Below are 14,390 nucleotides of genomic sequence, written 5' to 3' on the forward strand. Positions count from 1 at the left end.
TGTCTCATTAGTTCATCTGACATCCATTTAGGCATAAACCTTGAACAATATTTCTTAGTTGATATGTAATGTAAAGCCTACTAGCTTCCAAGATTAATTCTTTGATTACTTCCCATTTTGAATTTGCTGTTGGTAACATCATCAGTTGGTCCCACTGTATAGGATTTAAATACTGTCTCAGTCCCCCATAATCACCTTTACGAAAGCAAAAACCCTTCCCTTTACTCTTGATGGTAGTTACCACTTTGAGTAAATCCAACTTGAGTACACTGTGATCACTGCCACCTAGTGGTTCCTTTATCTGCAGATTCTTAATGCATGAAGAATCACTACTGATAATCAAATAAAGAGTATTACTCCCTCTAGTTGCCTCCCAAACATGCTAAGGTAGAAAACAATCATTCAATAAATCCAAAAAAGCCTTGCTAATGTGTGAGTGACCAACTCACAAATTCCAGTCAATATCCAGGAAATTAATATCCCCCATTATAAGACTCTCTGATTTACTGGCCCACTATTTCCCTGTACAGTTTTTTTTTTTATTACTCATCAAAGTCATTGGGCCTATAACACATTCCTACTTTCAATTTTTAACTCCCAGTGCTTATGTCACACCAAACAGATTCGACTCTGCACTTTCCATCGATGTCGACTGACTGCACTACATTGGATTTTGTGTGTTTCTTAACTAATAGCATAACCCCTCCTCAATTCCTAGCAACACTATACTCCCCAAATTCCAGTTCTACATTCCTTATATCTGTATAACTCCACATCTCTGATATCCCAACAATATCTGCCTTTGATGTTTTGACCAACACCGCAAATTCATAAAATTTATTTACCAAACTCCTACCATTGGTGTACATGCATGTATACATGCACCTGTTCCTATTCTTAGCTACCCTAACAAAACCCATGTGTTTACTTGTACTGCAATGACCCCCAGAAGTCTCTGAAATACCCTGCAGCTTGTTTACCAGGCTGCTGCTCATTCCAATAGAAGCAGTGCAAGAATCACTTTCACCTCTGGCAGTGGCTACTGTTAATCTATTAGTCCGTGTATCCCCCAAGCTAGCAGTTTTCCGACCCACCTAACACTGCCTCGATAGCATCAGCAAATATTCTCGCACCCTTTCTATTTAAGTGTATCCCATTCCTGTAGAAACAGTCTCTCCAGTTAACAAGCAACATTCATAGATATGCAACATTCTTCTCTTGAACATTAGCAGTTATTAGAAAACCAAGGTTTAGATAAAGGATGAGATTTTAAAGTGGAGTGTGAGATATAAAGGTTTTCATTCCTACAAGAATAATTTCACTGACACAATTTCAGCAAATGTTGACATCAGAAGTTTTGAAACAGTAATCCGACCAAGGAAAAGAAGAAAAGAAATCTTGCAGGTCATCCCACATTTTGCATTCTTGTAATGCCAAATTACATGAGGTTGAGAATAGCTGTGAGATAAAGGCTCCATTGGAGAAGAGAAAATCATCAAGTTGTGATCTGAGGTGCCTACAGGACCAATCACTTCGACCGTGTACTTAGAAGGGTTGTTTGTGAGAAAACGATCGAGCGTGTTGGCTGTATGGTTAGGGTTGTCCGGTATACTGGTAGGTAAATGGACAATCTGCGCGAGATCATTAGTAATTGCGAAAGCCACAGAATCTCAACCAGCTGGGTCGGTGTGACTAGAAAACGCAAGCAGGCTGGAGTTATGAACGTTAAAATCACCAAGGAAAATTTTCCTCGCTGTTAGGAAAGTTGGTCTGGAGAAAGTCAAGTTGCAAAAAGAGGAAGTCAAAGAGCTCCAAGTGATTAGTGGAGTTGGGAGAACGGTAGAGACAACAGATGAATTTGACAGAACAAGGTTGAGAGATTTTAAGTCAGAGAAGGTTGAAGAGAGGAGATTCTAAATTACCAAGTATCTGACAGGGAATATTGGAACGGATATATGCACAAGTACCACCTTTGAGGTGAAAGGAATCATACAGCAAATAATTTGGGCAACTGAGATGAGCAGTAGTTGAATCAACAGATAACTGAAATTCTGTCAGAAAAAGTACATGCGAGTTTCGCAGACTGCAAGTGGAAATGGACATTGCTGAGATTAGAATTGAGACCACGTATATTTGTGAAATGAACCAGGACGTTTTTGGGAGGTTTAGATCTTTTCGGAGATAAGCTTAATCTATTAGTTTGAGAATTCATGGTGTATTCAATAGTAAGAAAAAGTGGGGGAGGGGGGGACAGACATGCTGTATGAAGTAATGAAATTTTTGGATATGACGTACACATGGTAAGAATATATCCAGATCCTTGACATAACGTGGCCTCAACAATGCCCCCCACATACACTCTACTCAGTCTCCCTCCAGTCACTATCTGACAGAGTAGAGGTAGTAAGATTATACACTAGCTGATCCGGAAGCCTCTTAGAGAGTTACCAATAGGTCGGTCCAGTGTACTAACTAGCGGCTGGCCTGTGAACACCGTTATAGTGCTGTACCCTTGAAATGTAAGAAAGATTGGATCTCGCCATGATGTTCATCATAACCTCAAAAGTCATCAGTCATACTGCATGTAGTAGTGGCATGTTATGCAAGAAAGCAAATGTATGAACTTATGCAGCATCAGCCAAAAAAAAAAAAAAAAAAAAAATCACACCATTCCCTACAAATGCCTGTCCAGTTCCTCCTTAAATTTATTCAACCTATCAACTTCCACAACGACAGATGGAAGTTTGTTCCAGCAATTAACCACCCGCTGGCTAAAGGCAAATTTCCGCACATCCGATCTACATCTCTCTTTTCTTAATTTGAATTTATGCCCCCTTAGGTTCGTAATCTGAACAAGTGGAAGGATCCCATCAGAATTCAGCGTGCTGAACACATTCAAAGCCTTATAAACCTCAATCAGATCACCGCGCAGGTGCCTAGTCTCCAGCCACTGCAATTTGCAGAACTTAAGCCTCTCTTGATAAGAGGATCCCTTCATTCCCCTCACTAATCTTGTTGCCCTTCTCTGTACACGCTCAAGTAATTGTTGTACACGCTCAAGTAGGAACTAGTAGTTGTTGGTGACTCTATTGTCAGGGAAATGGGGAACATGCTTTGTAAAAAGGATAGGTGGAATAGGACCAGGGTATGTCTGCCAGGGGCAAAGGTTGATGACGTTGTAGAGCGGATATCATCTTTTAAGGGCACAAAAGGTGATATAGTTGTACACGATGGCACTAATGATATTAAGAGTAGGAGACCGGCGGAATTACTTAGCAAGTACAGGTCACTGTTGAAAAAAAGCCGTGAATTAGGGTTGAATTTGAAAGTGTCTGCAATACTGCCCAGACACGATAGGAGAGAGTATATGATGAGAGCCTTGTCGATCAATTCGGCCCTGGAGGGACTGTGCAAGGCTCAAGGGGTAGAATTTTTTTCAGCCTGGTCTGTACTTGTTAACAGGAGAGACTGCTTCTACAGGGATGGGATACACTTAAATAGAAAGGGTGCAAGAATTTTTGCTGATGCTGTCGAGGCAGTGTTAGGTGGGTCGGAAAACTGCTAGTTGGGGGGGATACAAGGACTAATAGATTAACAGTAGCCACTGGCAGAGGTAGAAGTGATTCTTGCACTGCTTCTATTGAAATGAGCAGAAGCCTGAAAATCAAGATGCAGGATATTTCAGAGACTGCTGGGAGTCATTGCGGTACAAGTAAACACATGGGTTGTGTTAGGGTAGCTAAGAATAGAAACAGGTGCATGCATACTTGCGTGTACACCAATGCTAGGAGTTTGGTAAATAAATTTGATGAATTTGAGGTATTGCTCAAAACATCAAAGGCAGATATTGTTAGGATATCAGAGACGTGGTGTCACATAGATATAAGGAATGCGGAACTGGAATTTGGAGAATACAATGTGTATAGAAAGGATAGACAGGACAGGAGGGGAGGAGGGGTTATGCTATTAGTTAAGAAACACACAAAATCCAAGGAAGTGAAGCCAGTCAACATCGATGGACAGGGCAGTGACGAGTCAGTTTGGTGTGACATAAGCATAGGGATATCAAAATTGAGAGTAGGAGTGTGCTATAGGCCTAATGACTCTGATGAGTATAATAAGATATTGTACAGGGAAATGGAGTGGGCCAGTAAATCAGAGTCTTGTAATGGGGGAATTTTAATTTCCCAGATATTGACTGGAATTTGTGGGTTGGTCACTCACACACTAGTCAGGCTTTTGTGGATTTATTGGATGATTGTTTTCTACATCAGCATGTTCGTGAGGCAACAAGAGGGAGCAATACTCTTGATCTGATTATCAGTAGTGATTCTTCATGCATTAAGAATCTGCAGACAAATGAACCACTAGGTGGCAGTGATCACAGTGTGTTGAAGTGGGATTTACTCAAGAAGGTAACTACCATCAGAGGTAAAGGGAAGGGTTTTTGTTTTCATAAGAGCGACTATGATGGTCTGAGACAGTATTTAAATTCTATACAGTGGGACCAACTGATGATGTTACCAACAGCAAACTCAAAATGGGAAGCATTCAAGGAACTAATCTTGGAAGCTACCAGGCTTTACATACCAACTAAGAAATATTGTTCAAGGTTTAGGCCTAAATGGTTGTCAGATGAACTAATGAGACATGTGGCAGAGAAGAAAAATGCATGGAATACATACAAATTAATGGGCGACATGGAAGCCCATGATAGATATAAGTTGGTCTGTAACCAAGTCACAAAGGAGATTAGACAGGCAAAGGCAGACTACGAAAAATCTTTGGCAAAGGATGCAAAGAAAAACAGAAAAGAGTTCTTTACCTATTTAAACTCAAGAAGGAAAGGGATGAATCAGATTGGTCCACTGGATATTGATGGTTCAACAGTTGAGGATCGTGCTCAGGTGGCTAACAATCTAAACGAGTATTTTGCATCTACATTCACGCATGAGGAGTTATTCAGGAAGGAGAATGACGTAGGTAAAGTAGACATTGGCAGTGAGCTAGATGATTTTGTAATAACTGAGAGGAAAGTGGAGGAGAGATTGTTGAGGATAAACATAAAAAAGGCACCTGGGGTGGATAGGATCTATCCAGTTATATTAAAGGAGGCAGCAAAGGAAGTAAGCAAACCCCTAGCCATAATTAGTAGTAGTAGTAGTGGCATGTGACGCAAGAAAGCAAATGTATGAGCTTATGCAGCATCAGCCAAAAAAAAAAAAAAAAAAAAAAAATCACACCATTCCCTCCAAATGCCTGTCCAGTTCCTCCTTAAATTTATTCAACCTATCAACTTCCACAACGACAGATGGAAGTTTGTTCCAGCAATTAACCACCCGCTGGCTAAAGGCAAATTTCCGCACATCTATTCTACATCTGTCTTTTCTTAATTTGAATTTATGCCCCCTTAGGTTCGTAATCTGAACAAGTGGAAGGATCCCATCAGAATTCAGCGTGCTCAATCCATTCAAGGCCTTATATACCTCAATCAGATCACCGCGCAGGTGCCTAGTCTCCAGCCACTGCAATTTGCAGAACTTAAGCCTCTCTTTGTAAGAGGATCCCTTCATTCCCCTCACCAATCTTGTTGCCCTTCTCTGTACCCGCTCAAGTAAATCTACATCCTTCCTAAAATGAGGCCTCCAGACCTATATGCAGTACTCAAGGCGTGGCCTGACCATTGCCTTATACAGAGGGATAATCACCTCCTTTTCCCTGCTAGCAAAATTCCTATATATCATTGACAAAACCCCATGACCTGCCCTGGCAGCCTGTCTGCATTGCTCAGAAAACTTCATATCTGCCTGCACAATTACTCCCAGGTCTTTTTCATTTTCTACCACCTTAAGTGTAGTACCACACGGTACGTTTCTCTGGGGTTATTTCTACCCATATGCAGTACTTTGCATTTGTCAAGGTTAAACTTCAGTTGCCACTTCTTAGCCCATCAGCCTAAATTATCTAGATCCTGTTGCAGTAGCACACTGCCATTACTGTCATTAACAACCCTGCCAACCTTTGTATCATCTGCAAATTTCGACACTAATCCTGATATTCCTTCATCAATATCATTAATAAATATACAAAACAACAGTGGACCCAACACCGAACCCTGTGGGACTCCACTAATAACATTAGTCCAAGAAGAGCAGCACCCATTGATTACTACCCTCTGTCTTCTCCCACTTAACCATCCTTTTATCCATTGTAGCAACTTACCCTTAATACCATTCTGCTCCAATTTGTACAATAGTCTTCCATGCGCAAACAGTGTCAAAAGCTTTCCTGAAATCCAAATATATGATATCAAAATTATTTTTTGCATCCAGTTCCTTTGTAACCACATCATAATATCCTATCAAATTTGTCAGACAAGACTTTCCCTTAACATGTTGTGTCTGAATTATTGCTGCAGTCTTGTCTAGATGATCCTGCAATGCATCTTTAACCAGCAACTCCATTATTTTACCCGGAACAGAAGTTAAACTAACTGGTCTGTAATTACCCGTGTCACCCTTCGATCCCCCTTTGTGAATTGGGGATACATTTGCACATCTCCAGTCCGTGGGAACCTCCCCTGAGTCCAAGGATGCTCTCATAATTATGGCTAACGGTTTGCTTAGTTGGTTTGCCGTCTCCTTTAATATAACTGGATAGATCCTATCCACCCCAGATGCTTTTCTTACATTTAACTTCAACAATTTCTCTTCCACTTTGCTCTCAGTTATTACAAAATCATTAAGTATCCTGCTACAATTTGATAACCTTCTGCCATTTTCAAACCTTAATAATTCCTCATGTGTGAATGTAGATGCAAAATACTCATTCAGTTTGTTTGCTATCTGAGCAGGATCATCAACAGTCGAACCATCGATGTCAAGTGGACCAATCAGATTCATCCCCTTCCTTTTAGAGTTTATATAAGTAAAGAAATCATTGCTGTTTTTCTTAGCATCTTTTGCCAAGGATTTCTTGTAATCTGCTTTCGCCTGCCTAACCTCCTTTGTAACTTGGTTACAGATCAACTTGTAGCTATCAGAGGCTTCTGTGTCACGTGTTAATTTGTATGCATCCCATGCATTTTTGTTCTCTGTTACGAGTCTCATTAGTTCATTTGACAACCATTTAGGCCTAAACTTTGAACAATATTTCTTAATAGGTATGAAACTTTTAGTAGCATCCACGATTAATTCCTTGAATGCTTCCCACTTAGAATTTACTGTTGGTAACATCATCAGTTGATTCCACTGTACAGAATTTAAAAACTGTCGGAGACCACTGTACTCGCCTTTACGGAAGCAAAAACCCTTTCCTTTACCCCTGATGGTAATTAAATCTTTAAGTAAATCCCACGTCAGTACACTGTGATCATTGCCACCTAGTGGTTCTTTTATCTGCAAATTCCTAATACATGAATGTTGGAAGAGATATGGAAGGGTTGACTGGAACTTAGCTCTGGAGACTAAACATGGGTTCCACCTCTTCAAGCCTGCAATAAGCTGGTGGTATTGCACTGGCTGATGAGAGTCATCTACCACCTAGTATTGCCTGGTAACATAAAGGAATGGCATGTGGTGTGGGTGCCCCACCTCGACCTCTGCTTACGTTGGTTCACAACTGGGTGGTCATCCACAGTGGGCTTGCACATTGGGGTTATACTCAGGATTACTAACAGCCCCACAGTTGTGAAGGTGCAAGCAGAAGATTTTGCTGTCACAGACCATCCGGACTTCACTGAAATTGGATCCACTCGATTTGAGTATCACCCGAATATCAGTTCCATCAGTGTTTTAGACTCCCAGGTAGCAAGCACAGCTTGTTTAGCATATCTGAGAAAACGTCTGTGACAAACTCAAGGACCATGGTTCATTTCAAATAAAAATCAAGGTTTATTTCAAATAAACATCAAGGTTTATTTGGATGTGCCTGCTTGAGATTTAACTTTTAATCTTAAGTACTTCCTCCTAATATTATGTATTTCCCTTCCAATAATTATTTATTTTATACATAAAAGGAAAATTTAACAAAATCAAGTGGTATTTCACAGTAATTTCCAATTGTCCTTTGGTAGATACTAAGGGAAAGGAGAACTTTCTTGGGTATGTTATCAACTTTTACCACTATTAGTCATTGTTATTTTTTATAAAAAGGATTCAGTTCATTCTTTTCTTTAAACTATTATACTGAAATCAAATGATTTAAGTATAATAGGAATAAAGGAAGAATGACATCCAAGTGCAACAAACAATTTTTATTCTTACCTCAGTACCAATAAAAGCTGGTCGTATGTAAAGAGAACTGGAACTATGATATGGTACCCATTCTTTGTCTGTACTTATTAGTTTCTTAAGACACTTCAAAAATTCAGCACCATCACACAGCTGAAATACAAAAAAAAAAAAAAACAACAAACAATTCTCCTTTTTGACCTCCATTAAAGAAAAAAAAATAATTAGAGAATAAAATTTTAGTGATTCAGATTTCATTCAACTTACAGGTAAACTGATTCTCTCAGCAGATACAAGCAATCTTTTGACATTTAACTCTGGTCTGAAAAGTCTAATTTTATTGTCTACTCCTCGGTAGGCCTTTAATCCTTCAAATAACTAAAAAATAAGAGGGTAATATTACAAACTATATATATTCTTTCTTTAAAAATCTTTTGCTAATGTTATAAACGTTATATGACTATAAAGAATGAGATATAAAAAAGAAGTCTATGTTTTAAGAAGACATCATTATATCAGGACATTCAAAATGTAATTTGAGAGCACAACATGTGATTATCCATAAATTAAGTAATAAAACCCTCTTATAACCACATGAATAATTCTCAGCTATTTTATTAAATATTTATAACCTAAATATGACACAAAGGCAAGACCCTTGATAGATCCTATCATCAGCTGATAACAGCTCCTCGAACCTGGATGTCAAGCTATGTAGCAATCAGTTTGACAACCATGGAATGAGGAGCTCATGTATTGGTCTAACAGGGTCTTGAAATGATACCTTGGTATCAAATTCAGTGCAATTAAGTCATAAGTACTTAATAACCAAACTTTAAATTATTCACATAGTATAAGAATATTTTATTACATAATTAATCTATGGATATGCAAAGCATTCCAAAAAAAGGGTTCTGCAATTCTGCCTAGTCAATAATGAGAGACTATATGCTAAAAGTCTTGTGAATTAACTTAAGCTCTGCAAAGCTTTTGGGGAGTGGTTTTTCTTTTTTTTTTAAATCAGCATGGATAGCCCTAGTAGGTAAGAGGAATCTATTTTGAAGAGATGGAATGTCTTTGATCAAAGATGGCTCAAGCAACTTTGCCAACATCATTGAGGCCATAGAGGTACAGAGAAACTGCTAATGCGGAGTAACAGGGGCAGGGGTGGACTCCAGGTGGTCATGTAGGTCATGATCACAGTAGGTCATGTAGCAAACTTGGGCCATCGGCAAACAGTAATGATACGACATAAGTGATGGAAAATATGTCCAAAAATAACAGTACTGCCAGTCGCATTCACATATTGAGAGATATAGGGTTACTATCCCACTCTGTATCTCTGTGCATATCAAATAATCTTCAGACAGAGATGATTTGACAATAATGTGCCTGAAGTAATCATAAAATATTTCTATAATCAAAAAAACAAATTAAAAATCATCCCACAAAAAAAAAAAAAAAAAAATATTAAAATTTAAAAGTCCACAAAAATTGCATTGTATACTATGAATTTTTGCCAGCAAAGCTATTTAAAGATATGACCGAAACTGAAAAATTTATACTGGAATCAGGGCAATGTATTGTTCAATGACAGAGATAGTTTTGTTCATAGGCCTGCAAGGCACTGCTTATGGAATGGAGCAGCAAGAGATGTGTAGCAGATCTTACAAAAAAATCAAAATGAAAATTGCAGCAATTTCTTAGAATCAGTGAATCAGTGTTATTGATTTCTGAATACAATCAAATATTTAAAAATGATGAATAATGACATAAAATGTGGCCAGGTTGAAAAGAGAAAAATCAAACTTCAAAGCGCAGAGGCATCCTTTTGACATTCAAAATTCTTCATAAAAAAAAAAAAAAAAAAAAAAGTAAATATATAAATACACTATTTCCAAAAGGATTCAGAAAAAAGTGAACCATACGAGCCATCTGATCTTACTTCTAGCAAACATAGTTTGCTAGAAGTAAGATCAGATTGAGGCATGGATTGAGGCATTAGGCTGACATCTCATGGACTCATGAAGACGATGCCAAATTCCTGGCATATTTCGCATTGTCTCACGACCTGCCACAATTCCATTGCGTGGTGGACCTATCCACCGACCAGGAAACCTTCGATTCAGGTAATTGCGGGCTAGATGGCTGAAATGTGCAGGAGCGCCATCGTGCATGAAGTGTGCTTGTTGACGAATGATCAGTGACATGTCGTCCAAGAAATCAGGCATATTGTTTTCCAGAAAGTTTCTGTATGCCTGCCCTGTGAGGTTCCTTGGAAGTACATGGGGCCCAAATAACTTATCACCAAAAACACCTGCCCAGATGTTGAGGCTGAACTGCTGTTGGTGATGTGATGGAAGAATTGCATGTGGGTTTTCCTCAGCCCCATACATGCTGATTGTTAAAGTTTTGGATTCCAAATCGTGTGAACTGTGCTTCATCTGTGAATATCACTAAGGCAGGAAAGTGAGGAGCTGTACCACACTGCTGCAAGAACCACTGGCAGAACATTACTCGCGCAGGGTAATCTGCTGGTGACAAGGCCTGTACCGTTGCAGATGGTAAGGATACAGTTGGTGTTCTCGCAACACTCTCCAAATAGTCGAACGTTGAACAGCCAGTTGCATTGCTATTCTGCGTCGTGTGCTGATTCCAGGAGTGGCATGCACAATATCCAAAATCTCCTCCTCTACTTCAAGAGTTGTAGATCTTGGTTGTCCTCTGTTGGCAGCACGAGTTGTAAAGGTCCCACGTTCACAAAGGCGGCGATGGATACCTTCAAACGTTTTCCTGTCTGGACATCTTCGTTCCTGGAACCTTTCATGGTACAAAAACGAGTCTCCAGAGCATTGCTGTCCGCCAAACCATACATAAAGTGCATATCCACTTGCTCCTGATTTGAGTACATGGTCGGAATGGAAAACCACCAGATTCTGTCCATACCTTGTGATGTTAAAGTACAAAATTTAAGAGCTGTACTGGATAAGAAGATCATCCTTGAAGTAGAGTCAGAAAAGGACATAGATTTGCTCGTTGATTGTCCAAAGTTTAAAGAACTAAAATTGTGTGTGGAAAAGGTAAAGAAGCGAGATCCTAAGGTTCTGATTTATGACGTGGAACTAGATGTGAATAAAGACGAGTTGAAAGAACAATTATGGATTAAGAACTTGAAAGATTATGGAGTAAACCAAGATGTATTCCAAGAAAGTTTTAATGTGATATCTGTGAATAAAGCAAAGAACAAGAAACTGAATAACTGGATAGTGCAGATAGCAGGTTCCGTCCATAAGCAGTTGATTAGAAAAGGAAAAGTGTTTGTGAATTGGTTTGCCTGTCGGGTTCGCGACATTGTCACGGTGACCCAGTGTTACAGATGCATGGCTTTTGGCCACATTGCAAAGTTCTGTAAAATGAAAGCGTTTTGCGGATATTGTTCCATTGAAGGACATTCCTATAAAGATTGTGTTAACAAGGAAAGACTGCCTTGTTGTATAAATTGCAAACGCAGAAAAGTAACAGCAGAACATAATGCTGTAGACCATACTTGTCCCGAGTATGAAAAGGCAATGGCCCTAAGTCAGAGAAGAACAGATTACGATTGAAATTGTTAAGTGATGTTGTCTGTAGTTATGGGTCTGTGTCAGGAGGTGCCGTGGCTTGTCATTGGCCTGCTAGGAAAGGCTATTGAGATAGTGCTATGCTTGGAAAGAGACTCAGTGTGAGACTACAGTTTTAAGATTTTATAAAGTTAAGTTAAATAATTTTAACCTCCAAACGTGTAGAGGTCTTCCACCACGAGGAAGGGGCGGTAACTGTGGTCACACGGGATATTTACTTATCTCTGTGTGACCACAGGCTAAAGACCGATATAACGAGTCCTTTAATCAACAGAAATGTCTAGAATAATTTTGGCCTAATAACTAATGTAGTGATGATAAATCACATAAAATATAACTGTAGCAAAACAAAAGTTTAAGACTTTTGCGCAGATAGGCTATTGCCTGGGTGGCGCACTGAAGGTTCTGTTGCTTAAATGGAGTACCTTGTGATGAAGGAAATTACCTGCGGGAGATAAGACATTCTGGTTAATAACTTGGAAACCAAGCATTTCAGGAACTATGTTGATATAAAATATTTTTGTCTACATATGAGGAACTCATTTCTGAAGTTATGCCGTGTATTTTGAGACACCCTGTATATATATATATATGGACAATGTATAGGGAATTGCACTGCATTGAATTTTAAAGATGAACTGCATCACATACACCAAACATCACAGAATTCAATGCACAGTGTCAACCCATCATAACTGGTACCTGGAATGTTGGAAAATGGTGCTATGGATCGACGAATCACTGTGCACTATTATGGCCATGTTTGAGTGTGGTAGATGCTCAGAAAATGTAATTTTTGCAGAAGCAGTGAATTTCAGCAGAGGTACTGTCACTGTCTGAAGTTGTTTCTCATGGTTTAGGCTTGGACCACTGGTTGTTGTTTCTAGAATAATGAATACCATGTGGTAAACTGACTTTCTGGACAATTTTACTCTTCTTACACTGTGGCAGTAGTAAGGGGAGGACCCTATTGAGCTTCAGCATGACTTAAAGTCATGGGCATGCAAAAGCTTCATTGGTCAGCGTAGTGCCCCAACCTTAACCCCACTGCCATTGGGATGAATTGGAGCATGGGCTTCAAGGCCAGTACATTTACAATCAATGGCTGAACAGGCCACTGTGTTGAAGGAGGAATGGACCAAAATATTGTTATCAGATATGGGCACCGAGTGTACTGATTAGGGTGTGCGATTAAGGCTAAAGGAGGGCTGACAGATTATCTGTGGATAGCAGACTTACTACAAATTGAAAGGGCTTGGTCAAGCGTGAATTCAACCCCACAGAGAACAGCTGTACTCTAGACATATATGTACAGTAGAGGAGGGGAAAATTAAATATTTAAAAAAAAACATCTGTTAGTAGCTTACAGGCAGTAGAGCTACAGCTTCAACTACATTCATGCATGGCACAGGGGTGTGACCTTTACAATACTTGCAGGTAAAGGGTTGCAAACTGAATTAACTTCACTGTGTAGAGCAGGTGTCCCCAAACTACAGCCTATGGGCTGGATCAGGCCAGCAAAGGAATTTTATCCCACCCGTGGATATTTCAATTAGATTGTAAAAATTAATGTTTATATTAGATCACAATAAAATTTATGAAAAACACATTTTACAGATTATTTTAACATTTGCCAGTTGATTAATAGTGTTGATGCCTCTGTGTTGTCAGCTTCGTCTTCTTAGATATTAATTCTGTTATTTCCACTCAAAGTTATTCTTTGAAACATTGTTAAAATAATCTGTTAATCTTAACCCCTGTCATTAAATAGCAATAGGCATTAGAGACAGTAATTAGGGATTTACTAATCCTTTGCCAGGGTGCACACCAACCCTGATGTGCAGATGATGGGAGCAAAGGTCACCCTCACCTTCCACTACACAAGAATCCCAGATCCAGGATAAAACCTGGCACCAGCAATATGTCTGATGATTGGTATCAGTAAGATCTTGAACCAGCCTGCACATGAACCCTGATGTTCAGAGTATGGGAGAAAAGGTCACCTCTGGCTTCTATACAAGAACCCTGGATCCAGGATAAAAACATGACACTATCCTATTGGTTGATGGGCTTAATCTCTTCTGCTATAAATTAACTGCTGGCGGCCTGTATGCACATAAAGTTTCTGGTAACAGCGGCAAGAGGAGGCTTTCGGCAAACATGAATTTAATCCCTTCGTATTGCCTTAGATTTCCTGTTTACTATTGTAACAGTAATTCAAAACTTAATACTTTAGAATCGTAATTTGCAAACTGTAATATTGGTAATTTTAACTGTAATATCCTAAAATATTCAAATTTGTAACCCTATCTGTTCTCCCCACAAGATAGTTTGATGATAGGTATCGGTAAGATACCCGAAACATCGGCTTATTAAACTATATTATAATTAATAATATAGTTTTATATTATAATAACGTAGTTTATTAGGCAAACTGCCTAATAAACTATATTATTAATTTCAAGTGATATGAATATAATAATAACCTTTATGTTAAAATATTTCATAAAATGAAGACATGTCAATGCTTATTTCAATA

At 39.0% G+C, this 14,390-nt stretch overlaps 1 protein-coding gene across 2 annotated transcripts in view; it reads right to left on the reverse strand.

Moving 5' to 3' along the window:
* Bcat (Branched chain amino acid transaminase) overlaps positions 1-14,390 on the reverse strand; it is a 209,644-nt gene that overhangs the window by 144,181 nt on the left and 51,073 nt on the right. For both annotated transcript variants that reach the window (XM_090386842.1, XM_090386841.1), the window contains exons 4-5: positions 8,499-8,609; positions 8,265-8,384 (exon numbers count right to left, since the gene is read on the reverse strand). In XM_090386842.1, the coding sequence (XP_090242968.1) occupies positions 8,265-8,384; positions 8,499-8,609 (231 nt within the window). The remainder of the gene's footprint in view (positions 1-8,264; positions 8,385-8,498; positions 8,610-14,390) is intronic.

This window comes from Mastigoproctus giganteus, chromosome 12 (genome assembly GCF_048544385.1).
Source record: "Mastigoproctus giganteus isolate SK-2022 chromosome 12, ASM4854438v1, whole genome shotgun sequence".
Lineage (NCBI taxonomy): Eukaryota > Metazoa > Arthropoda > Arachnida > Uropygi > Thelyphonidae > Mastigoproctus > Mastigoproctus giganteus.